Below are 24,311 nucleotides of genomic sequence, written 5' to 3'. Positions count from 1 at the left end.
TCATCCTCTTTAGGACGGAAGGGATCCTTCTTGATATCTAGACTTCGGACGACCATGGGAGTAGACAATGGACTGCATAGATCCATATTAAAATGTCGAAGCATCTTCTGCGTGTAATTTGACTGATGCACTAAGATACCGTCGGCCCTATGCACAAGCTCAAGGCCGAGACATAATTTCGTCCTCCCTAGGTCTTTCATCTCAAATTCCGACTTCAAATAAGACACGGTCTCTTCAATCTCATCAAGAGTACCGATTATGTTCATGTCATCAACGTAGACCGCAACGATGATGAATCCGGAATTTGTCTTTCGTATGAACACGCATGGGCATAGTTCATCATTCTTGTAACCCCTTCTCACCAAGTATTGATGCAACCGATTGTACCACATTCTTCCGGATTGCTTTAACCCGTACAATGAACGACGTAATCTGACTGCATGAGCACTCCGTGGTCTGGAGGCACTTGATGGAGGTAAAGGTAGTCCCTCTGGAGCTTTCATGTATATCTCTGCGTCAAGATCCCCATAGAGATAAGCTGTGACCACATCCATAAGCTGCATGTTTAGTCTTTCAGACACTACCAGACTAATAAGGTAGCGGAAGGTAATGATGTCCATAACAGGAGAATAAGTCTCTTCATAGTCAATACCAGGTCGTTGTGAGAATCCTTGCGCCACGAGTCTTGCCTTATAGCGCACGATCTCGTTCATCTCATTACGCTTACGAACGAAGACCCATTTATGTCCAACAGGTTTGACATCTCTTGGAGTCAATTCAACCTTTCTGAAGACTTCTCGCTTCGCTAATGAGTCAAGTTCTACCTGGATTGCTTCCTTCCACTTCGGCCAATCTGCTCTGCGTTCGCATTCAGGTCTTCAGATATGATCTCATGTGCGACGGAATAAGCGAAAACGTCATCAATGCATGTAGTGGCTCGGTTTCGGACCGACTGCTCACTTGTGTAGTTCACTGAGATTTCGTTGTTCTCTGGCATCAAACAAGGTTCCATAGCGTCCCACTGTAATACTTGAGTTGATTCATGGACATAGCTGTAATCAGAGACAACTTCATACGATGGTGATTCATCGTTGATGACGCGTTGTGCCTTAGTCGTTCGCTTCTTTCTAGGTCTTGAATCCCTAGAGTTTATCGGTCTCCCCCTTTTTCTTTGAGGAGCCGAGGCCGAAGCTGCTCCATGCCGGGCCATCTCGGCATCGTCGCCACATGGGGCGCCGGCAACACCACGGCGTACGGTGGTGCCGCTGCCGGCCTCCGTCCCACTGTCAGGGGCGGTGCCAACGTTGCTAGGTCCAGGAGCTTGTCTTCCACACCCGTATTTCGGGACATCCAACCGTGCCGGTACGTTCGCAGCGGGTATGTTTGATCTCGTCACTTTAGCAATATCTACAAAGCCATCGGGCATCGAATCCGCGACTTTCTGAAGGTCGATAATGCGTTGCACTTCTAACTTGCTTTGAGCAGTGCGGGGATCATAATGAGACATAGTGGGGACACACCACGTTAATTCCTGACGTTCATTTGGAATGATAACATTCCCATCTCCCCCTAACGACGGGAAGCATGTCTCATCAAAGTGACAATCTGCAAATCTTGCAGTAAAGAGATCTCCGGTGGTTGGTTCTAAGTAGCGGACAATCGTTGGGGAATTATAGCCAACATAGATACCTAATCGTCTCTGAGGACCCATCTTAGTACGCAGCGGAGGCGTAATAGGTACATAAACGGCTCAACCAAAGATTCGTAAGTGTGAAATATTGGGTTCGTAACCAGTTACCATCTGGTACGCACTAAACGCTTGGTTAGCCGCAGGTCGGAAACGAATAAGTGTCGCTGCATGCAACACTGCATATCCCCACGGAGAGACCGGCAGGTTAGTACCCATAACCATTGCCCGAGCAACAAGTTGAATACGCTTGATGGTAGCCTCTTCTAGACCGTTCTGTGAATGAACATGAGGAACAGGATGTTCAACTTCGATCCCAATAGACATGCAGTAATCATCAAAAGTTTTGGAGGTGAATTCTCCAGCATTATCCAAACGAATGGATTTGATAGGATAATCGGGGTGGTGAGCCCGAAGTTTGATGATCTCAGCTAATAACTTGGCAAATGCAGCATTCCTTGTGGATAGCAAAGCGACGTGTGACCAACGCGTCGATGCATCAACCAATACCATAAAATATCGAAAAGGTCCGCATTCTGGTTGAATAGGTCCACAAATGTCACCTTGGATACGTTGTAAGAATTGAATGTTCTCGGTTGAAGCCTTAGCAAAAGAAGGACTTCCTTGAAATTTAGCAAGAGAACAAGCTTTGCAAAACGAGCGATGGGCATCAGAAATTGCCATGGAGGCATTTGAAAGCACGGGAGGCATCACAAGCTCCTGTGAAGGAGGGGATGCTGCCACTGACGGCATGAAAGCCGTGGAGCTGCCGAGTGAGGCATGCTCGGCCACACCATGCGGTGCATGGGTAGGCACGGCCTCACTGTGCGGAGCACGGGTGAGGTGATCCTCCAATCGCTTCCGGGACTTGAAAAATGGATGACCATGTGAATTCTTAAGAATTCTAATCATCATATCATGTCCAGGGTGCCCGAGACGGGCATGCCAAAGCATATAAGAGTCTGAATCACAAAAGTTGCGTTCAACCGCATATGATTCAAAGATTCGAATGGAAGTAAGATACAAACAATTCCCAAGACTCTTCATCTTCTCTAAGATGCGGCGATGGCCTGCTTTCTCAGAGGTAACACAAAGATATTCCTCTCCATTCTCAACATAAGTATCGAGGTGAAAACCATTGGCACGTATGTCCTTAAAACTTAGCAAGGTGCGGGGAGACTTCGGCGCATAAAGAGCGTCTACGACATTAAGAGTCGTACCATAAGGCAACATGAAAGAAGCTGTGCCTCTTCCTTGAATGATGGATTTCGAGCCAATCATTGTAGTCATCGAAGAAGTCGAAAACACTAGATCTGTGAACAACTGCATGTGCCGTAGGACAGTTGGGTGGTTCCGCAATCAGCTAGACATTCGATTTCACCGCGGGACATCTACAAAATGACAATTAAGAGAGTCAGCGACACGGGAACAATTCTATACAATACGCCATAGGATATTGTAAGAATGGGAATCGGAACAAAGGTCGATCCCATTGAATGTATCACATGGCAATAGTACTACATTCTGCAACTAAAGAGTTGGAAATCATGGTATTGAAGCAGTGAAATACCAAATAGTAAACTAGGGTGGTAGAAACCATCCAAAAATGGTGTGGAAAACGCACACAAAGAGTACCGGTGAGTGCATATAACGGACTTGGAGAAAACCAGAAAAACAAACCGGAAAACCAATGCAAAAAAACTCAAAACCGGGTGAATTTTGGACAAGAAAAACGTGGCAGCAGGGACTGCTGCAATATGCCGGAAAAATGACGAGAAACAACGGAAAAAAAAATCGTCGAAAAAACTCATTGGAAAACCGGTGGCACCGATTGCCGGAAAACCGGCCGGCGGCGGTCGGAACTGGCCAGTATGGAGGCCGGAACTTCAGGTCCGACAGAGGACGCCGGCAGGAACCGGGTGGCGGTGCCGGAAACGCCGGAAAATGGCCGGAAGACGGCGAAGACGCCGGCAAAATGTGCCAGAAACGCTGGAACAGTGTCCAGGTCCGGCCAAGGGCAAAACGACGTCGTTTTTCAACGTTCCGAGGTTCGTTTTCCAAATTTTAAGTTCCATATTCACAATGTAGTGTTATTGGGGTCTCATGTAACCCAAAAGCGTTCAATTTAAAAACCACGTGAGTTCACACGTTGATCATCATGCTAAGTGTCGGGTAAATAAAATTCTCAAAGAGATCGTCTTGTAAGCAAGAATTGAGAAAATTTATTGAATGCCAATCTTTAATACATCACACATGAACTTCTAATTCCAAAATCAAAAGACTATTACAAAGTCAATGAAAATAACAATGGCGGTCGGCCATAACAATACTTGAATCATAAAGCTAAAAAAGCTAAAATGACTAATCAAAGTCGGGAGTATCCATGGTAGCAACCGGAGGCCTAGCCTTAGAAGCAAGGGGCTCGAGCTTCATGGAGATATGGTGAGTCTCGATCTCATGGTCCTCATCCACATGATTCGATTCGGGTTGTAGAAACTTCTTGTAGGCGGAGTAAGCCTTGTTCATCTCTTTGCTAGCGCGACAATCGCGATTAAAGTGCTTGAAGTAGCCACATTTGAAGCATGGAGACTTGCCATTACCGGAAGTGGAGGCATTAGGAGGCGCCTGGCCTCCTTGGAGTTTGGGACGGGGACGGCCTCCCCCAGAGGGTGCGGCGCCGCCACCATCACGGGTCCAAGTATTGGACCGAGGTCGAGATCGGCCTTGTTGCCTCCCACCACGAGAGTTGTTACTTTGGTGCTGATATGGAGCGTTCCTTGATTGATTCTTTTACTTAGGAGCTTTCCCATAGTTAGATTGTGGCGTAGAAATTATTTTAGTGCCAACAGGTCTATTGTTGTTGTTGAGGAGAATCTCAGAATGTCTCTCCTTCTTAGCCAAGAGTGCCATTAAGTCGGCAAAAGACCGGATCTTCCCTTCCTCTACATGAGTGCGGTACGTATGAGCTTGAACCTCATAGTTGATTGGAAACGTGTCCAATGTCTTATTGAGAAGATCTAGGTCGGTCTTGATGACACCAACGGTGCCAAGATCGGATTGCAAGCATAGCATATCCTGATTGAAATCATCCACTCTCTTATAGTCCAATAGACGGATGTTATCCCATCTAACGGTCAATTCAGGAAGAAGCTTATCATGAACGTTGTTGTACCGCAAGCGTAGTTTGTCCCATAATTCTTTAGGATCTTTTACGTTCAAGTATTGCCTCTTGAGAGTTACATGGATGTGACGTCTTATGAATATGAGAGTCTGAGTCTTAGCCAGGGGTGGGAAATCCGCAGGAGGGTCGGCAAACATGCCTTCGATCCCTCGGCTCTCGAAAGCGAGTTCCATGTCGGAAACCCAGCGGTGGTATTCCTTTCCTTCTAGATCAAGAAGGCCAAATTCCGGTCGAGATGGCGATGACATCTACAAAACGAATACGAAATCGATTAGATTCAAGTATAATAGGAATTAGAAGGGGTGACGTATATGGTCACAAGAAAAATCGATGCAAGCGGCGATACTCATGATCGCACCCAAAACAGCGGTGCACTCAGGCGACCACACGAAAATCGATTAACTTCCCTTTCAAAACAATTGTGACTCCCCCAGGACCGTCACACAGAAAACATCGACCAAGAGGGGAAACCCATCCCTCTATAGTCTCATCGGCGTTATAAGAAAGGCCGGAATTTAGACAAGAAGAAGGCTAATAGCGCCCGATATAATATATCTATACGTTCAAAAGCGGGAATGTTTATGAAAATTTACCTTTGAAGGTTTATAGTATACGGAAGTAGCTTCTCTTGAGCGAAGTCCTTGATTGTGAATTTCACGTCTCTTACGTGAATATGCGGGAGGAGCAATTTTGAATGCTTTGATGCGGGGACTTGCGGGGCAAAAAGATGTTTTTGCGGAGCGAATGCGGAGGAGACCCTGCGGTGCTGCGTGCAGGGGCTGCGGGGCTGGCTGCAGGGGCTTGGCCGTGTGCAGGGCTGCGGGCAGGGGCAGCGTGCAGGGGATGCGGGGAGGGCTGTGTGCGGGGCTGCGGGGGGGGGGGGGGGTTGCAAGGGCAGCGGTGCGGGGGCAGCGATGCGGCGGCTGCAGGGGCGGCGAGCAGCGATGCGGCGGCTGCAGGGGCGGCGAGCAGGAGCTGCGCCGGCGAGGAAATGCCGGAGCTTGGAATCGACGGCGGCCGGCAGAGGAGAAGAGAGAGAAAAAAAATTTAGGGCTCTAAAAGTTCAGGGTTTTAGGGCAAAGTGCGTGATAACGTGATGCAAGATGAAATAATTGTGTATTATTGAATGATATGGTGGCCTATATATAGGCATTTACAAAACCACAATCCCGTAGGATTCGGAGTCCTAATCTATTACGGAGATGCTAATCTATCTCCTAATGGGAAACCTATTAGGCTAAGACACACACAAGGGTAGAATAGTAATTCTCCCGGAACAATGCACACTTTAATATATATATATATATATAAGGAGAGAAACTCGTGATAAAAATGAAAATGCTTGTGGTGGGATTCGAATCTTGGTTATTTAGTGTTCTTATTAAGTCCTTAGTCATTTTAACAAGTTATGTTTTCATCATTTTAATGCACACTTTGACATATATATACATCTAAAATTCTAAATACTTTCAAATTTATAAATTAATTTTTTAAATAAATATATATATTAAAATAATATTTAATTAACGTGTCCACCACGTGTCCGTGTCTAAAAAACATTTTATATGCCATGTCTACGTATTGAATCGTGTCCAATATGGACACTCGTGTCCGTGCTACTTAGGTTGCTGCAAAGAAACTCATTGTATCGATTTAGCCATGTTCATTCATTTTAAATTAAAGTTCAATTTAAATCAAGTTTCTATCCAGAAATTTATTGAGAACAAAGTTTTAGTTTTCAAGTAGCTCATGCATGAATTTGTTAGCATTTGATCTCATATTCAGAAAGGATCTTCTTTGACTTTCATCAGAAGTCTTTGACTAATCGTTTTAGAACATAAAGAGATTTATTCCATAGAAAGACCCATTTTGGTTTTCAACCGTTTTATTTGGTTAGGCCCGGAATCAGCTAAGTAGGGATTGTGCCTCCCTAGGGTGAAGAGACCCAAAACCTGATCAGGATCCGCTTGTACGGGGTGAGCTTGATGGCCTTAATGCGAGCAAAGGGCTCTAACCGGTGATATAAGGAGTTTCAAGGATCTCACTTGGATTTGAATTCGGATATTTTGTTTTTATTACTGCTGAATTTTATTATAGTGAAAGGAAATGGTCTTTCTGAAATTTGAATTGAATATCTAAACCAAAAGGCCTATGAATTTATTGTCATCTTATTTGAGTTTACGATGTGATTTGACTTATGGTTGGATAGTTGTTACACTGAATTCTACTTCTTTGGTTCAGTTCCTTGTGGGTATCTATATCAGTAAAATTGATCTAAGTCTGAGCTTTATGCCATGTTCTTGTTGAAATTCATTCCAATAATCCTAGCATCAACCTTTGAAGTTTAATCTTCGTTTCCTTCCGTATTGTTCATTGATATTCTTTTACATTATTCCAAGTGCATCCTAAATTAGGATCTTGTTTATATTGATTATTTATCGTACCTACTGAGCTAGTAAAGCTAATTCCCTATATCTTTCATTGTTTTCAGGTAAGCAATCCATGAGTGGACGTTGTAGTGAGATTCTTGAGTTGTCTTGAACTTGAAGTGCTTGTTGTATAGTGTGTGTTGGACTTACTGCTGTGTTTGAACGTTTTGAGCTGTAAATGTCTAGTTGTTCTCTAGGACTTCTATTGTTTTGCTAGTGTATTATAGGAAGGAAAAAGGCTTTTGTAAGCAGAAGTGTTAACCTGGAGCCTTTGGTGCTCTTTTCTTGTATTGTAAAACTTTATAACCAAAGTAGCTCTTGTGAGCATGTAAAAATTTTGTGTGACTCTTGCCAGAGTTGTAAAATTTAGTTTGGTTTACTAAAGATGGTTTCTTGCAAGTTTTGTCAGTGGAAGAAAAAAAAATTACAGGTACTTCTTTTTGTGTCCAATTTGAAAGGAGTTTTACACAAATTTTCGGTTTTAAATCCTCATTAGTCATGATCCTGGTTGGGTTGTGACATTAAGGCTACTAGATAGCTGTTGGAATATTTAAGAAAATGATCTTTTAGACTTTTCGTGTTGCTCGTACAAAAGATTTTGACCATAATGTAAGTTTGAGACGGATAATACCACTTGATGCAGAGGAACTAATTCGTTGGAATCCACCAACAAGAACCTTGAATTCACAAGAGTAGTTAGGATTTCTTGAATCCATGAGAAATTCAGGAATTTACCAGTCTAATTGAGAAAACTCAATAACGTTAAATTCATATTAAAGAATGTCTTAAATACAAAGAAAGATGATGCTTATATAGACATCAATAACCTAAACAAAATCAAAGTTATAATTTAAGTTGAACTTAAATAAAATTAAGTAGTCGTCTCCCTCTTTTATTTTCTCTCTAGGGTTTCTCTCCTAGGGTTTCATAAAATTTGGTTGGCCGCTTAGCATCTTCCCCTTCTTCCCCAAACATTCGTCATGTCTGATGAAGTCACAAAACGTTTTGTTGCTGCCCTCCCCATCTGAGACAGAGGTCGGACCTCGTTCACCTCTGTTGTTGGCATGGCATCACTCTGCCTAGACAAGTTCGATGTAGGCCACCTTCTTTCAACAAGCGGCATAAGCCTAAGGCCAAGGCTATCATATATGGGAACTCTTTCCTCTGTGTGGGAGTTGAAGAATCGGCTCAAGATGCGAAAGAATCGACTCTAGTACTTCCATATTCATCTTAGTTGTCACTTTAGGTTGTAGCGAATCAACAGTATCGAGCATGGCAACACTTATCAATATTGCTGAGCTAAAGATTTTAGAGAAATAGGTAAGAACCAACTTCTCCATGCCGACTTGGCCCAACAACAAGGCACTCATCACCTTACTCTCATTAGTTTGGTCTCCGAAAGGAGCAACACCGCCAACATATGCTGATGAATCAAGGTGATCATTGCCTCCTCCATTTAACCGTTGATCATCCCCATGCAATTCCAAGCAATAATGTTCATCAATGGCATAAAGATGAAGCAAGGTGCCAAAAACCCAACTAAACCCTAGCTCATTTCATGTGTTTGAAAATGCCAAGGTATGAAAATTAAAAAAAAAATCTTCTTGATTTTCCCATAGAAACCTTCATATTAATGACAAAATCAATAATTCTAGGGCTAGTTTGGTCCAAACAACAATATTAGTTGTAGGAATATTCTGGAACGAAAAGTGATTCCATGAGTTTGTATTGTGATGCCTAGCTCGGTAGTTAGTAGGGAGGTAGGTCATGGATCACACATTGTCCGAGAGAGTGAAATCTGTGCTTATATGTGCATGGTCAGCTACCCATAATAAGACGCATTTCGTGCGAGTCACTGGGCCTAAAGCGGACAAGATCGTAGTTATGTGCACCAGACTGTTACATCATATACATGTATAGACTCTATTATCTTTCCCATTCTATGAAACAAAATACGGTTAATTGCAAAGTATCCTCTATGCACGCCGTGTATCTTCATATATAGTTTGAACGGTTAAGATAAGAGGATATCATATAAATACACAGTGAGCTCTGAATTTATATTATTTTCGATAGTTAGGATTGCGTTGTGTCATATACACACCGTGCATATAAGAATTTTTGCAGTTAATTGTGGTGACTCCGGAAAAAGAAATGTCGACAGATCCATATATTCAGAATTTATTTTTTTGTATAATAATGGATAGTACTACATTGTAGGGATTTCTGTTTTCCTCTTACCTAAGTTCAGTCCTCACTCTCCCCGCACACAACAACACACTCTCTACTTGCAGTAAGGGACAGAGGCAGCGGCAACTCAGATTCCGATCTCTCTGCTCCCACCTCCCTCCTCCTCCTTCTCCTCATCCTCTCTCTCTCTCTCTCTCTCTCTCTCTCTCTGCGCTCCTGTATCTCCTTTCCCCACCCGGTACGCCTCTCTCTCTCTCTCTCTCTCTCTCTCTCTCTCGGTATTCACTGATATTTGCTTCTGAATAACTGTCTGTATTGCATTATTAGATGGGATGTATGCTTGTTTCAGTTTCGTTTCAGTTGCATGATATTGTGTTATGTTCGGTTCTTTCGATCATTTTTTTTTTCTCAGAGTGGTTTTGTTTATATTAACAGTAGCTAGTCCAAGTTGTGTGATGGGAGACAGGATTCCTCCCGGGAGTTACTTCCAGTATCCACCTCCTGGCGTTCCTGCATCCCCACACAGGTCTCCGCTGCCCTCCGTGGATCGAGAGAGGTCTAATCTCTCATCTCAGTTTGGTTTCTATCACATACTTGATGTTTGGCATTACTTAACTATACGCATTTCAATTCGTTTCTAAGAATTTGTATTTTTGTTGGGAAAATGGGTAAGCACATACCACATTTATCATGTAAGCATTGATCTCGAGAAAATTATAATTGAAAAGGCACCAAGAATACGGGAGTCTTGACTGTTAACACTGTAAAATCCATACCTTTGGGACACGTGACCAGATGACATGTTTGCGACCACCATTCAATAGTTGATTGTTACTGGGATCTAGAATTGATCACAATTATTATACTTTAGTGGGATTGTCCCCTGCTTGCTGTCATTGGAAGGAAATATAAGCAACAATGGTTGCAATTTTAAGGTAGTGGTTACGCTTTGTGTTGTGTCCGTAGGACTTTATTTCTCGATTAACTTTGGTTCAAGGTGTTGTCCTTGGAGGTTGAAACTATGTTCTACTTGTCGCGTCTGACTTGGTAAAAACGAAAAGATTTAGAAGAAAATATGTGCGTTGAGTGTGCAATGCTGCTTCTAACATAATTTGTTTTTGTTAGTATCTTAATACCTTAAGTCGTGCTGGATGTTTGTTAAATGTGAAAGTAATTCCATGCTAGTGTATTTGGTAAGATGTGAGGAGGGGTGTAACTTGTGATTATAGTTCAATTCTGGGAGTCCTTATAGCCTTTCGTAGGAGTTCAGAGATTGGTCTGCTCCCATTATATCAGATTGAAGTGTTGTTGATATTCGGTGTCTGTTATGTTTTGTTTGTCATTGGCTTTGCAACAGCTCCTTCAGTGCTCTCTCTCTCTCTCTCTCTATAAATATATATATATATATATATTTTATGGTGGACTTTTTATTTACTCTGCTGTGCCTTGTCTTGATGTTTAATACTCGGCTTGTGTAATTGCAGATATTTGGCTGAACTATTAGCAGAGAAGCAAAAGTTGGGACCATTTGTACAAGTTTTGCCACTATGTAGCAGACTCCTAAGTCATGGTTGATATTTCTGCCTACAGTTCACCCTTTTAAAGTATACTCTACATTTTAATCCCCTTTACATTATATTTATGACTTGTTCTTTCATGCCATGCCAGAAATCAGAAGGGTGTCGGGCTTCAATCAAACTGTTGCAGATTATGAATTACTTGAGCGTGAAAGTCCATATAGGTCATTAGGTCAACACACAAATGGTAGACCGATGGGATTGGAGGGATGGTCGGGAATGCAAATGGAGGTAACACTACAGTTAGTAATCCTAAATTACTATTGCTTATAATGCTATTCTTTACAGAATATTCTTTCGAGTAGGCCTAAGCCTTCAGAAGCTTGCTTATTGCCTTTATCCGTTGTGTCATGTATGTTTGAGATGTGATGTTAAATTCTTTCCTGCAGGAAAATGGACATATCCAACGGATGGTCCCGTTTCAATCCCCCCCAATGGTATGGCATGGGGTCCAGGGATTAGCAACCACTCCTATTGTAAAGAGAGTTATTAGACTTGATGTTCCAGTGGACAAATATCCACATGTAAGCAAGGAGTTTTTAGTCGATGTAAAGTTTGATATTTTGACCCTATTCTTTAAGTTGATAATTTTACTCCAAGCTTGGCAGTACAATTTCGTAGGCCGAATTTTGGGACCACGTGGGAACTCCCTAAAAAGAGTTGAAGCCATGACAGAATGTAGGGTGTATATTCGAGGAAAGGGTTCTGTTAAGGATTCGGTAAAGGTAAGAGTTCTTTACAGCAAATCATTTGGTACAAAAATGTGATTAAACTGGAGCATTTTGGTTGGAATAGTTGTGTGCAAATTTAGTTCTGTTTCTTAGCTTTATTCGTGTCTAGAGTTACCATAACTTTATGCTACTCAATAGTTTTGAGTTAAGAAGAACTATAAATCTTTTGGGATTATTGACATATCACCTGATTCTTATCTTTATTATTTTTCATAGACTTTATGCTAAATTTCACAGCACGGTTAAGCTATAGAGTCCAATATTCTTCACCACATAAATTAACCTCCTTGTCTATCACCATTTTAATAACTATGAAGTAAAATGATTTCGGAGTGGACTTTCTGTGCCTTAACTAGGGTTCAAAAATAGATTTGCCGATTCTTTAACCTTTGACAATGTGAGCATCCTTTTGTTTACAAATTATGTTTTTTTATATATATCATGGGTACTGAAGTTTTTGTTACGCTGCTTGCACATCAGCCTTATTAACTTCTGAGTATCTCTCTCTGATCACCTATAGGAAGAGAAATTAAAGGAAAAGCCTGGATATGAACATCTTAATGAGCCGTTGCATGTGTTGGTGGAGGCTGAATTTCCTGAAGATATAATCAACGCGCACTTGGACTATGCAGTGGCTATGCTAGAGAACCTTCTCAAGCCTGTGGTATGAACAAGATTAATCATGGAGTTATTTCTCTCTCATTCATCGTCTTTGAGTGACCTGTTGTGTATCTCTTGCAGGATGAGTCTTTTGATCACTATAAGAAGCAACAGCTGAGGGAATTAGCTATGCTTAATGGTACATTGAGGGAAGAGAGCCCAAATATGAGCCCGAGTCTAAGCCCAAGCATGTCGCCCTTTAATAGTACAGGAATGAAACGTGCCAAGACAGGAAAATAACTCGTATGCATGCTGATGATGGGACACGTTTAATCACTGAACCTGTAGCATATGACTCGTTGAAGATCCTACTGCATCTTGATAATGTGGACTGTGTTAACGAGCTAATGGTTGAATTGCTTATGGACTCTTCGACATCTCAGACGGGTCCATCTGATCCACTAGTTGGCAATATGCTTCTACATCCAGTATGATATTCTTTTATGTGCTATCCCTTAGATCATGGAACACATTATTATTTAGCTATTGCAGCTTAGCCCCCCTAACTTATAGGCACTCGTTTAGTAGTTTCTGATCTCCATTTCCTTGTATGTGAAGAATCCTGCACAAACGCTTTCTTTCTTATGCATATATACTTATATGCTCACGCCCATTTGAAATATTATTCAAGTTTCATATAGAATTTGATCATTTTGCCATTCTGTCAGGTGGCGTATATTTACTTACTGGCAAAATTTGATGATTTTACTTCCATGCGTTTTTGTAGCAGAATAGTGTCTAGTTCATGCTCTAATTCTGCAAGCGATTTGACATCAATGGCACCCGTCTCAGTTAAGATTGAAGGTGGCTTGCATAATGTGACGGACAAAAGAGTTGCAAACGAGTAAGCATTAGTGCTGTCCATATTTCGGTGTTTCCCATATAAGGTCGGCTTTGAGCTTTGCCTTGTGTCCAAAAGCCATGTACAAAGTTGAAATATGTTCCCAGTCACGTTCTTTGTTTTATGTTTTTGGGGCATTACCCCCTAGAAATGTTAATAGTTAAGGTACTTGTGACCTGCTAGTCTCCCTTGCACTTCACAAGTCACTCTGAAGTGGATGATAGGCGTGCCCATGTATATTATCAAGAATATTGTCAAGGTGTAATACAACGTGAAACACAAGTAACGTCCCTGCGATTCTTTCAGAACTCAGAACAGTGATCATCATTCGAGGTCACCAAGATGATTTGAATCATTTGATGGGTTTCCCAAGTGGTTAGTTATTTGAATCATTAATTACAACATTGTTATCTTCCATGTGATGGTCAATTTAGCTTCAAGATGCCTGTGTTACAACATGTCCCTCCAACCCCATTCGAAATGCAAACACAGCACTAGAATTCAGTCTTAATCAACAGCCGTGCGTCATTGCTACAACATGTCACCTCCCCCTTACATGCTTCTGCATTAACACTGGTGCTTTGTGGAAGCATTCTTCCTAGTTAGGCAGGGATAGCTGCAGTTGTGAGAGATCACAGAGGCTCTCAATTCTCTGGGTATGCAGGGGATTACAGGCACCACTTTCTCTATGTTCCCTGGTGCAGCAGAACTTGCAGCAATCTGTGAAGGCGTGAAGTTGTGTGCTCCTATTCCTAAAGGTTCAGTCAGTATAATCTCACTCTTAGTTATTCAGGCTTTTCTCTCCAACTCCCCTCCAAAGACTCTAGAGTCCAATCTGTTACACAAAAGACTGGTATCTCATTCCACGGTTTCCACCATGCCGCTGCTCTACGATGGCCTTCCCATTGGCATCCTACACAGGGTTTAGTGCTACTGCAAAGCAAACCATCTGTTTTATAAGTTCTATGACCAATCCACCACAGGGGGTTCAGAGTTCCAAACTAAAAGAGGAGCCATCACTTCTTAGACCACAATCATTTCAAGAACGTTAAATTCGTCTGAAGTAAATACACTTCACTTGTCTCCAGCCTCTCCTCTCCCCAATTCCATGGTGCTTCCAAGGTAGTCAGCCGTTTTGCCAAGTGGAAATGATCATTCGAAATCTAAAAGCTATATGATTTGGTAAAAAAAAGGCAAACAACAAACACAACCTTCATTAGGACATCAACTAGCAAGCTGTATGTAAATTCCAGACAATGTTATACTATCCAGCAAGACATCTGAGGCTGCAAAATGATTTCCCTGACTTGCAAATAACTTCCGGACTAAACTCCCAACCTTAAATCACTTTATTTGAATGGTGCAAAGAATAGTTTTGTGGTTTGCATATGGTTTTTGTTTCCTAACAATTAATATTCGTTTGATTGGTTAAAAGTTCACCAATTCCGAGATCACTACGGATGTATGAAGTTTGGACCACCCTAAAATTCATACGATACCAAAAATAAAGATCATATGGTATGAAAATCATTTTCAGTATCTCCAATGAAATAAAGAAACCCTTAAGAGTATACACAGATAATGTAAACTTCATAAAGAAACAAGACACCATAAACATAATCAGGAGAAATGACAGTTTTATAAAACTGTAATTTCTTGGTTTATTACACTATGAGAGAAACAAATTTCAGATATTCCACTAAGCTAAAGACAGATTTGATCAGCTATTGTCAAATGGATCCTATAACATGTAGAATCAGACAAAACATAGCCCCAGAGTATAGGATTATGGGAACAACAAATAGAACACAATACAATAAACAACAAATGCATACCAGACTTCAATTGTAACTCAACCATCCATGAGAATGATTGCTCCTCAAGAATTTAGACAAAAGCAGGCATGTCCTTGAGCCAGTCGTCAAGGGGTTTTCCAATTGAATAGACAATAAACCCGATTTGCCTCAGCTTCTCTGCATCGACAACATTTCTTCCATCAAAGACAAAAGCGGGCTTCTGCATCTGATCATAGATCTTCTTGTAGTCGAGGCTTTTGAATTCATCCCACTCGGTCAGGATGCAAATGCCATGAGCATCCTTTGTTGCTGCATAAGCATCCCAGACTACACTAACTTGCTTCACAGAAGTGGGGCTCAAAGGTTGAAGATGAATGGGGTGGTCCCAATCAAACTTCTTCATAGCAAGGTCCCTCTGGATCTGCTCCTCATTAACCTGGGGATCGTATATGCTCAACCGGGCCTTGTCACCCAACAGCCCTTTACACACATCAATGGCTGGGGTCTCCCTCGTGTCACCAGTGTCCTTCTTGAAGGCAAATCCCAGAATTGCAATCTTCTTACCAGAGACAGTGTTGAACATTGAGGAAACCACTCGGTTCACAAACCGGGACTTCTGGTAGTCATTGATCTTAATGACCTGTTTCCAGTAGTTTGCGACCTCAGGAAGGCCATTGCACTCACAGATATATACCAAGTTTAAGATATCCTTCTGGAAGCAAGATCCACCAAAACCAACACTGGCATTTAAGAACTTCGGCCCAATTCTTGTGTCCTTGCCAACAGCATGTGCCACTTGAGTGACATCTGCACCAGTTGCTTCACAGAGAGCTGACATGGCATTAACAGAAGAAATCCTCTGTGCCAAGAAGGCATTGGCAGCAAGCTTTGAAAGCTCAGCAGACCACAAATTAGAGCAAATAATTTGTTCTTCAGGAACCCAGCGGGCATAAACCTTTTTAAGTTCTTGTATGGCCTTCTCACCTGCTGGGGTTTCCCTACCTCCGATGAGTACTCGGTCAGGATTGAAAAGGTCTTGGATTGCAGTTCCCTCAGCGAGAAATTCAGGGTTGGAAAGAATTTGAAAGTTGATGCCTTTGCTGTTGTGAGTCAGAATCTTTTCAATAGCCTCAGCTGTTTTCACTGGCACAGTTGACTTCTCAACAACAATTTTGTCGGACTTCGATACATCTGCAATCATACGAGCAGCGCTCTCCCAGTATGTAAGATCAGCTGCTTTTCCAGCACCAAGACCCTGGGTCTTGGTAGGTGTGTTGACTGAAACAAAGACAATGTCTGCCTCCATAACGTGTTTCTCAACATCAGTGCTGAAAAAGAGGTTTTTTCCTCTGCACTGTTTTACCACATCATCAAGGCCAGGCTCATATATGGGGAGAGTATCACTGTTCCAGGCACTGATCCGTGACACAGAAATGTCAACAACAGCTACTTCTATATCTGGGCACTTAAGGGCAATCACAGCCATAGTAGGCCCACCGACATATCCAGCTCCTATGCAACAGATCTTCACCATCTTTGTCTCCTTGTTCAAAATCTGGAAGAATAGTAGGTAAAAACGAGGGTTAACTTTATTATTTTGAAGCAATGAAATTGTAATAGTTGCATAATAAAAGATTTAATATATAAAATTCTTGAGCAGCTTATTACTTTTCTCCTTAAATCAGATATACATGACACATTCAGACCAAAATATGATACATAAAGGTGATACAACAAACCACTACTTTTTATCAATTATTCTTATGTATCCACAGATTGTAGAAGACAGCAGTCATCATTACAATAAAACCAAGATGAAAACTAACTAACAATATGATCTCCAACGAGCTTTTTGGAGATTAAAGCATCAAAACATTCCAATGAGGAGTAGCATAATATCTTAAAACATAAATTGTTAATGCGGTACAAAAGGGAAATAGAACAAGCTTGATCGAGTAAAACAATGAGCTCGAATAAACTTAGAAAAAAAATGCTGTAAGCTTAAATAGCTTAAATAGCTGATTTGCATTTTGACTTGTAAGTTGCAACTTAAACAGAGCATTGAGCAAACCGCGACAAAGAAAAATCTGGGATCTATAAGTTGACTAGAGGAAAAGCACAATGAAATTTGCAGATCCAAGTGAAGCAGAATAAATTTTAAACAGCACGAAAAACTACAAAATTGAGCTAATCTACAAACAAATCTCAATATTGGATCTCAGAATCCCATTAAGAAGTAAAGGTCAATCAGATCTACAAAAGACACCGGAGAGACTACAAAGATCTGAATTTTCCCACCCCATCACAATTCACAAACAATAGTCGAGAACAAGCAAGTAAGCATTTTTGCTCAAGCAAACTAGAATTACACACAAACCCAATTCCCACCAATGATGAAAACCCATCATCAAGCACTCAAAACCCAGAAACAAAAGCAAATTAGAGAGCTGAGCAGAGCAGCCAAAATGAAGAATCAAGACATTGAAATATAAAAGAGCAAAACAAGACCATAATCATTGTTACCTCGGGAATGAATCAATGCAAAGTGAGAGATCCGATGACTTCTTGTTCTCGCTGTTGAGTTGAGAAGTGAGAACGAAGGAGATCTAATGCGAGGTCTCCTATATATATACATAAATGAATGTACGTAACGCCCCGTTGTTGTAGGATTTTTTAAGATCCAACCAGCCATTTTGTAGAAACATCGCGCGGTAAAAATAATATATGATATATGTTTATCGATTCTTTTACATTGGAGTAACTTGTTTTCATTATTGATAACTAGCCTTTACCCATATGCTATGGTTGTGTTTGGTACAGCTGGGCTTATTAAAAAAGTTGGCTTATGCTGATTTTTAAAAATAAGTGGCTGATAAGTAAAGTAGCTGATTGTTTGGTAAACTGACTTATATAAGTGGATGTCAGGGACAAAAGCAATGACAAAACGTTTGGTAAACTCAAACTGACTTATACTTTTAATTTGTCAAATGACAAATTTAAACATGTAAGATAATTTTGGGTCAATTTTATTTTAAAACAATAAAAAATATATGACATTAATATTGGATAGTTTTAAAATTATCTTAAACAAATATATATTCTTATATTGATAACTTGGTTTTGATTAGGATCATGTAAATACATAAGCACTCAAACATGCGCATCTATCAAACTTTGAACAATCATGTTTCTTAGTGTATCCATTTCTTGTGCACCATGATGATTTTATTCTTCTACGTCATCATCTAAGAACTGCTTATCAAATTGTCTGACTTTGGGTCATCTAAGAACAAAAGAGGCTGCATTTGTGTCATTTTATGACACTTCTTCTGCAAATTCCTGACAACTAATTTGAGAATAGAAGAGACTTCATTTGTATAATTCTATGCAGCAATGACAAAACCAAGAAAAAAAAATGAGTCTGAAGTTTGAGCAGAACTGCGTAAGGAGTGGAATATCAATTTCGGATTCTCTGTTGACAGTAGAGTGAATTTCATAAGAATCTGAATGGAATAGATCATGGTATTTTCTCAGTACTGAAATAACCCTTAAAGTCTTCAAATCCGGAAGAAATGCTGAAAACACGAGCTCAAATGTAATAGTAGTATTCTTGTTCATGTGAACAAGAGCAATACCCGATTAAGCTTAGAATAACAACAAGCAACATTGTAAGTTGCAACTGAAGCTTCAAATGTGTCTGGCTTTGAACCTAATACAGACTCAAATTTCTCCAGTGCTTCCTCATATTTGCCACTCCTTTATCAACAAAAATAAGATAAAACAAACAGCAATTTTCAGAGGGGACATCTGTTAATACGAACCCGAGAGTCTGTCATAAAACTGATAATATTAAACATTAGTAAGTTTTATGGTGCATACTTGTAAAGCTGCAGTCCTACCCGGAGATCGCTTTCTTTTTGTGCTTTTTGTTCCTTTTTCCTCAAGTAATTTTGCATCTGGAATCATTTACGACAGCCATTATATGTCCTGTATTAGTAAGAAGCATATTCAGCATTCTTTATGTTGCCAAAATTAATTTACTCACTTGGACAGTTCAATAGATAAAAAAAAACAACTCCAGTATCCAATAGGCTGAAAATAATAGTTATCTCAGTATACTTGCACTTGTCAAGTTTTATCTTGGTTGTACTGTCTTCCTCTCTAGAATTAAACCAACAAATTTTAATACTTCAGTCATTAATTGTAATTAGCAAGGAACTCTCTAAGTATCTAGACATGAGTCTTTTAAAACTTTTAATCACAACCGGGTGTACCCTCCTCTTCTATAACCTTGTGAGGTTTCTTACATTATTAAAGGCTATATATCATTCTTAACTCTTTTCATGAATATCCAGACAGACTGTTAAATCCGATTGATCATCAAATTTATGTGTCAAGATTTGGATTTCATTGAAGTTCCAATAATTAATCAACCATTTACGATCCAGAATAATTTCCGGCAGAGTCAGAATATTAGAATAAGGGACTTACAAGTTAGTGATAATTTGACAAGCTTAGCATTCCACCCCAACATTTTACTGAGCCATCCAACTGTGACAATTGTTATGTCAGAACTGTTATGCCACTCCTTTGTCAAGCCTTCTTCGTATTCTCGTTCCAGAATTTACCTGCTCTTGATTTCCAAAGTAGACAGTGCTGCTATCTTGTGCAGGAAGTCTGGCATGTCTCTATCCCACTGGAAGAAAAAGGTGTTTCATTAGTGATTTCAAAGAATCCTCAGTTATTCTTTCCCACTCTTCTAATCCAGATATGTAAATATAACAAATTTCATTATGGTGTACACCTAATATTCCCTCGGTCCTTCCTGCATAGCGTGAATACATATAAAATAAGATTCAGTTCTTCAGCATGAATCAAACTAACAAACGAATTTCTGAGACCAATCTAACTGCAGTACAACCACTATACAATGATATATGACTGAAGCACGGAATCTACAAGCAAAATAAATGAAAAGTGTCCCTTTGGAATATAATTGAAGCAAGGAATCTACAAGCAAAATAAACAGATAGAATTCAAACTCATGAAGCAAACCCAAATCACAGATCAACCAACACTTAGATCCCAAATACAGGTACCAAGAATTAGACCCAATTCAGATAAATTGCCACAGTGAACAACATACACTGATTATAAAGAACCAAACTTTCATCAATAAGAGTGGTTACACAAACAATTGCTAGTAACCCAGAAACTGAAACAACAGATTTGACCGAAAAATCATAACTCTACCCAGAACGGGAAAAAAAAGAGGCACACAATTCAACCATTCAAGCAAAAACTACATGAACAAAGCAAACAAATGAAACCTTTATCAATGAAGAAATGAGAGCATGTAGAACAAAGCTTTGGATGTACCTTAAGAACGGTGGAAGGGCATGATAGACAGAGCAGAACAACAACAAGCTCTCATTGAAGGCTACAAGTTACAAAAAGAGGGAGGTCAAACAAAGCGTTTGGTAGGTGCAATTGCATCAATTTAAGTCCCACCATCTCGACTCTTTGCAAATTTGAGCCCATAAGGCTGTATAATCTCTACCTCGTACTCCTCATATGGTTCATCTCCTCCTCCTTCACCTTCACTTGCAGCTGTTGGAGACTCAGTTTCAGATGCTCTTCTGATGCGTTGCCTGCTTGAACCCAGAATTTTGATTGATGATTCACGAATCGTGACTGAACCCAGAGTGTTAGATCGATGTCGTTCAAAGAGAGACGGGAGGGAGAGAGAGGTTCATGAGAACGGCTCATGCGTTAAGAGAAGACGAGGGTTTCATGACAATTCTCTGTAATCCATTGAAGCAGACGAGGGTACTATCGGTATTACACAAAAGTCATTTAACTACAGTGATCAGCGCTACAGTATTTCAACGAGCTTCTGCTTCTAAAAGGAGGTGTCAAGCAGCTTTAGCTTTTGGACAAAAAAAGCCATGGCTTCTGGAAGTCACAGATGAGAAGCCGAGTTACCAAACACAACAAATGGCTTAGCCTATAATCACCAGAGACAATAAGCATTACCAAACACAGCCTTTGGTGCAGCTGGGCTTATTAGATAAGCTGACTTATACTTATTTCTGAAAATAAGTAGCTGATAAGTAAAGTAGCTAAGTATTTGGTAAACTGGCTTTTATAAGTGACTTTTAGTGGCAGAAGTAGTGGCAGAACGTTTGGTAAACTCAAGCTGGCTTATGCTTTTAATTGTTAAATGACTAATTTGGACATTTAAGATAATTTCAAATTGATTTTAAAAAAAATAATGTTTCATATGATTAATATTGGATAGCTGTAACTACATAAATCTAAATATTTTCATTCTAAACGTGCAACCATCAAACTTTGAGCAATGTTGTTTCTTAATGTTTCCATTTCTTGTGCACCATGATGGTTTTGTTCTTCTACATCATCTTCTTCTTCTTCCATCGCTCCTTCACCATTTTCACTTGCTTCACCTCGAACAAAATGTCTATCACGATGCGCATATCTTCTAATATAATTATGAAGTGTCATAGTAGCAATGACAATTTTGACTTGCTTCTCGAATGAATATCCTTGCATGTCTTTTAAAATCTTCCACTTTTTTTTCCAAACTCCAAATGTGCGTTCTATAACACTTCTAAGTGAAGAGTGTTTTGTTAAATAATTCTCTTTTATTTCTTGGTTCTTTCCTACGATATTGTTGGAAGTGTTGTCTTGGTCCTTTATAAGGTCCCAAATATCCACACATCGTAGGGTATCCCGAATCCACAACATAATATTTACCTACAAAATTATTATATAATAAAATTTATTAAAATGACATTTTAACCATGAATATCTAACAAAGATTAACTAAATTTAATATATTACCTGGTCGAGGATGAAAAAAATTCATTTCAGGATTTCGAAGAACCGATTGCATCACTCTTGTATCATGAGCAGACCCTTCCCAACCAGCACATACAAAGATAAATTACATATCGAAATTGCATACCGCCATGACATTTTGTGTTGGTATTCCTTTTCTATTAATGAATGGTGCTTTTTCTTCATCACTTATTGAAGCGGGAATATGCACTTCATCAATAGCCCCAATACAATTCTGTGAATAATATTGTTATTTGTCACACCATAAATAACTATATACTAAAAAACAATCAAGTAAACATGAAAAATACCTTAAAATGCGGCATGTATCTTCTATCCCTCATTATCTTTGGTGCAACGCCAATGAAATCAGGATCGTCCGGTTTAATTATTTTATTACTTAGCTCACACACAAGATCTAAGGCTTTTCCAATATATCTACAAACGGTTTCATTGGAATGTTGAAATCGTTCTCCTACAGACCTAAGTCCACATCCTTGTCCTAACAAATACAATAACATTGTCACGATCTCCATATGACTAGTTCTATTTGAACCTAACAACTCCTTGTTTATAGTTTCCAAATCAGTGCATAAACGATAAAATACGTGGTTCTGCATTCTAAATGCATTATAACACCGAATTTCATTGCCTCCTAAAACTTCCATTATTCACTTATAACCTGTTTGAGAAGATGTCATGCAAGGAGTTTTATGGATATATTTATCATAATAATGTTGAATCAGCAGAGCATTAAGTTGTACAGCTCGCATGAATATCTCCTCCTCAACTTCATCATCATCACTTGGATTGTTCATAATTTAGACCTGCAGATTTCAATGGCTAAACATGTAAATCATATAAAGGCACAACCAACAATATAATAGAGACACATATTCTTCATATAACTTCAAATCTAAGAATATAGAAAGAGTATGACATGATGAAAAAAGGAAAGATAAAAAATAGTCTTATAGTCTTGGCTAAAACTTAAGGTATGATATAAAAACACGAAATTAAAAATAATTCATGAATAACCTAAGCCTATTTTTCATTCATCTCAAATTGCAACCACCATAATTTCATGTTAGGATCTTCCATAGTGTAGTACATATCTCTCTTCTCTGCACTTAAAAACAATCGAGTGGCAAAGAACCACAATCTGGTTCCCTGCTCAGCTCCAGGCAATGAGGTGACATCCTTCATCACTTCATTAATACTAGTGCGCGCATTACTGACTATTGAAGATGCTGTACTTCTACTTTCAATTGCAGAACACATTCTGCCAATTTCTTTGGCCAACTGTGCAGCACCTCTAACCTTTTTTGGTACTTTTTCTTTATCTTTCAAAGCTCTCTCATTTCTTTTCCTCTTAGAGGACCGAGTGTAATTAGATGCATCTCTCTCATCAGAGTCACCACTACCTTCAACGTAGTTAACATTGTCACATTCCTCTGAACTATTAGGGATAGGGATTGAAGAAGATGGTGCCCATGCATGCTTTCCAGTAGCTGTAATATCGGAAAACAATATATCCAATTTGGTTTCAAACTCGGGTGATATTCCTTTTTTCTTGAACCTTGCAAATTCCTTGGTTTTCTGCATAAAAAAATTACATTTATCATAAGATGTTTGACAAAACAGTCCATTAGACATAAATTATCAATATAAAAATACAAATTCACATACCCCAATTATTTGACTCCAGCGCTCTTCGGTCGCAACAACAATGTTGAGTTTGGAATCCCACCCAAGACCGGTATATTTATTCTTTAGATCTTTCCATAGTCTCCACTCACCTTTTAGGGCATCCCACTTATTTTTCAGCTGTTTTTTGGTATAATCTTTTCCAGTTTGTTCAACAAAGGAAGTGATTATAGTATTCCATCCTTCTGAAGTAAAATGAGATTGTGGCTTCGAATTTCTATGCACTTCCTTGATACATATGTCAACAAAAACTTCTACTAAGAACTCATTCCAACACGCTTGTTCTTTGGAATTTGCCATCTAACACATGTAAATAACGAAAACACACAATCAAGTACTTAATTTTACTTGAACCATACACTAGATAAATGAACTCCTAGCCTATAAACCAAAATATTACTCAACATCACTCATGAAAGTTGGTGTTTAATCTACTACTGTATTTGAGTTAAAAGGTAAGTTGGTAACTGATACACACTGCAATGCGATTATCATCGCTACAAAAAAAGGATTCTGCGGGACGTCTTGGATTATCATCTCTACAAAAGGCAACAGCTGCAATGCGAATGTTAGCATATGGGCATTCGGCAGATTCAATGGACCATGGAACTGATTACTACCCCCAGTAAACTTTATTTTTTTGCATCTAAG

At 39.7% G+C, this 24,311-nt stretch overlaps 3 protein-coding genes and 1 long non-coding RNA gene across 6 annotated transcripts; 1 reads left to right on the top strand and 3 right to left on the bottom strand.

Annotated features, from left to right (window-relative positions):
- The first annotated feature begins 9,548 nt into the window (after positions 1 to 9,548).
- Positions 9,549 to 13,368, top strand: LOC126796502 (KH domain-containing protein At1g09660/At1g09670). The gene is made up of 8 exons (XM_050523344.1): positions 9,549 to 9,725; positions 9,923 to 10,043; positions 10,972 to 11,057; positions 11,156 to 11,295; positions 11,454 to 11,588; positions 11,673 to 11,789; positions 12,316 to 12,459; positions 12,537 to 13,368. Exons 2-8 carry the CDS (start codon positions 9,943 to 9,945, stop codon positions 12,693 to 12,695), a joined length of 882 nt encoding a protein of 293 aa, XP_050379301.1. The 5' UTR covers positions 9,549 to 9,725; positions 9,923 to 9,942; the 3' UTR covers positions 12,696 to 13,368.
- Positions 13,369 to 13,704: 336 nt separating this feature from the next.
- On the bottom strand, positions 13,705 to 17,750 carry LOC126796493 (UDP-glucose 6-dehydrogenase 1-like). 2 transcript variants are annotated; one of them, XR_007672358.1, is made up of 3 exons: positions 17,616 to 17,750; positions 15,132 to 16,647; positions 13,705 to 14,466 (listed from the first exon to the last, which is right to left on the bottom strand). XR_007672358.1 is itself a non-coding variant. In XM_050523335.1 (2 exons), exon 2 carries the CDS (start codon positions 16,624 to 16,626, stop codon positions 15,184 to 15,186), a length of 1,443 nt encoding a protein of 480 aa, XP_050379292.1. In that variant the 5' UTR covers positions 16,627 to 16,647; positions 17,616 to 17,750; the 3' UTR covers positions 14,868 to 15,183. The 2 variants fall into 2 exon arrangements, 1 of the variants encoding a protein (XP_050379292.1); XM_050523335.1 differs by lacking the exon at positions 13,705 to 14,466 and having other exon boundaries at positions 14,868 to 16,647.
- An 812-nt stretch (positions 17,751 to 18,562) lies between these two features.
- LOC126796508 (uncharacterized) lies at positions 18,563 to 21,063 on the bottom strand. Of its 2 annotated transcripts, XR_007672360.1 has the most exons (6): positions 20,653 to 21,063; positions 20,472 to 20,532; positions 19,897 to 19,917; positions 19,721 to 19,788; positions 18,972 to 19,048; positions 18,563 to 18,848 (listed from the first exon to the last, which is right to left on the bottom strand). It is a non-coding gene; the product is annotated as an uncharacterized LOC126796508 (long non-coding RNA). The 2 variants fall into 2 exon arrangements; XR_007672359.1 differs by having other exon boundaries at positions 18,564 to 18,848; positions 19,721 to 19,917; positions 20,653 to 21,062.
- A 1,934-nt stretch (positions 21,064 to 22,997) lies between these two features.
- On the bottom strand, positions 22,998 to 23,960 carry LOC126795660 (L10-interacting MYB domain-containing protein-like). Its single transcript, XM_050522455.1, has 2 exons — positions 23,643 to 23,960; positions 22,998 to 23,552 (listed from the first exon to the last, which is right to left on the bottom strand). Exons 1-2 carry the CDS (start codon positions 23,958 to 23,960, stop codon positions 22,998 to 23,000), a joined length of 873 nt encoding a protein of 290 aa, XP_050378412.1.
- Positions 23,961 to 24,311: the final 351 nt, after the last annotated feature.

Source organism: Argentina anserina, chromosome 5, assembly GCF_933775445.1.
Source record: "Argentina anserina chromosome 5, drPotAnse1.1, whole genome shotgun sequence".
Lineage (NCBI taxonomy): Eukaryota > Viridiplantae > Streptophyta > Magnoliopsida > Rosales > Rosaceae > Argentina > Argentina anserina.
This window is presented reverse-complemented; position numbering and strand designations above follow the sequence as displayed.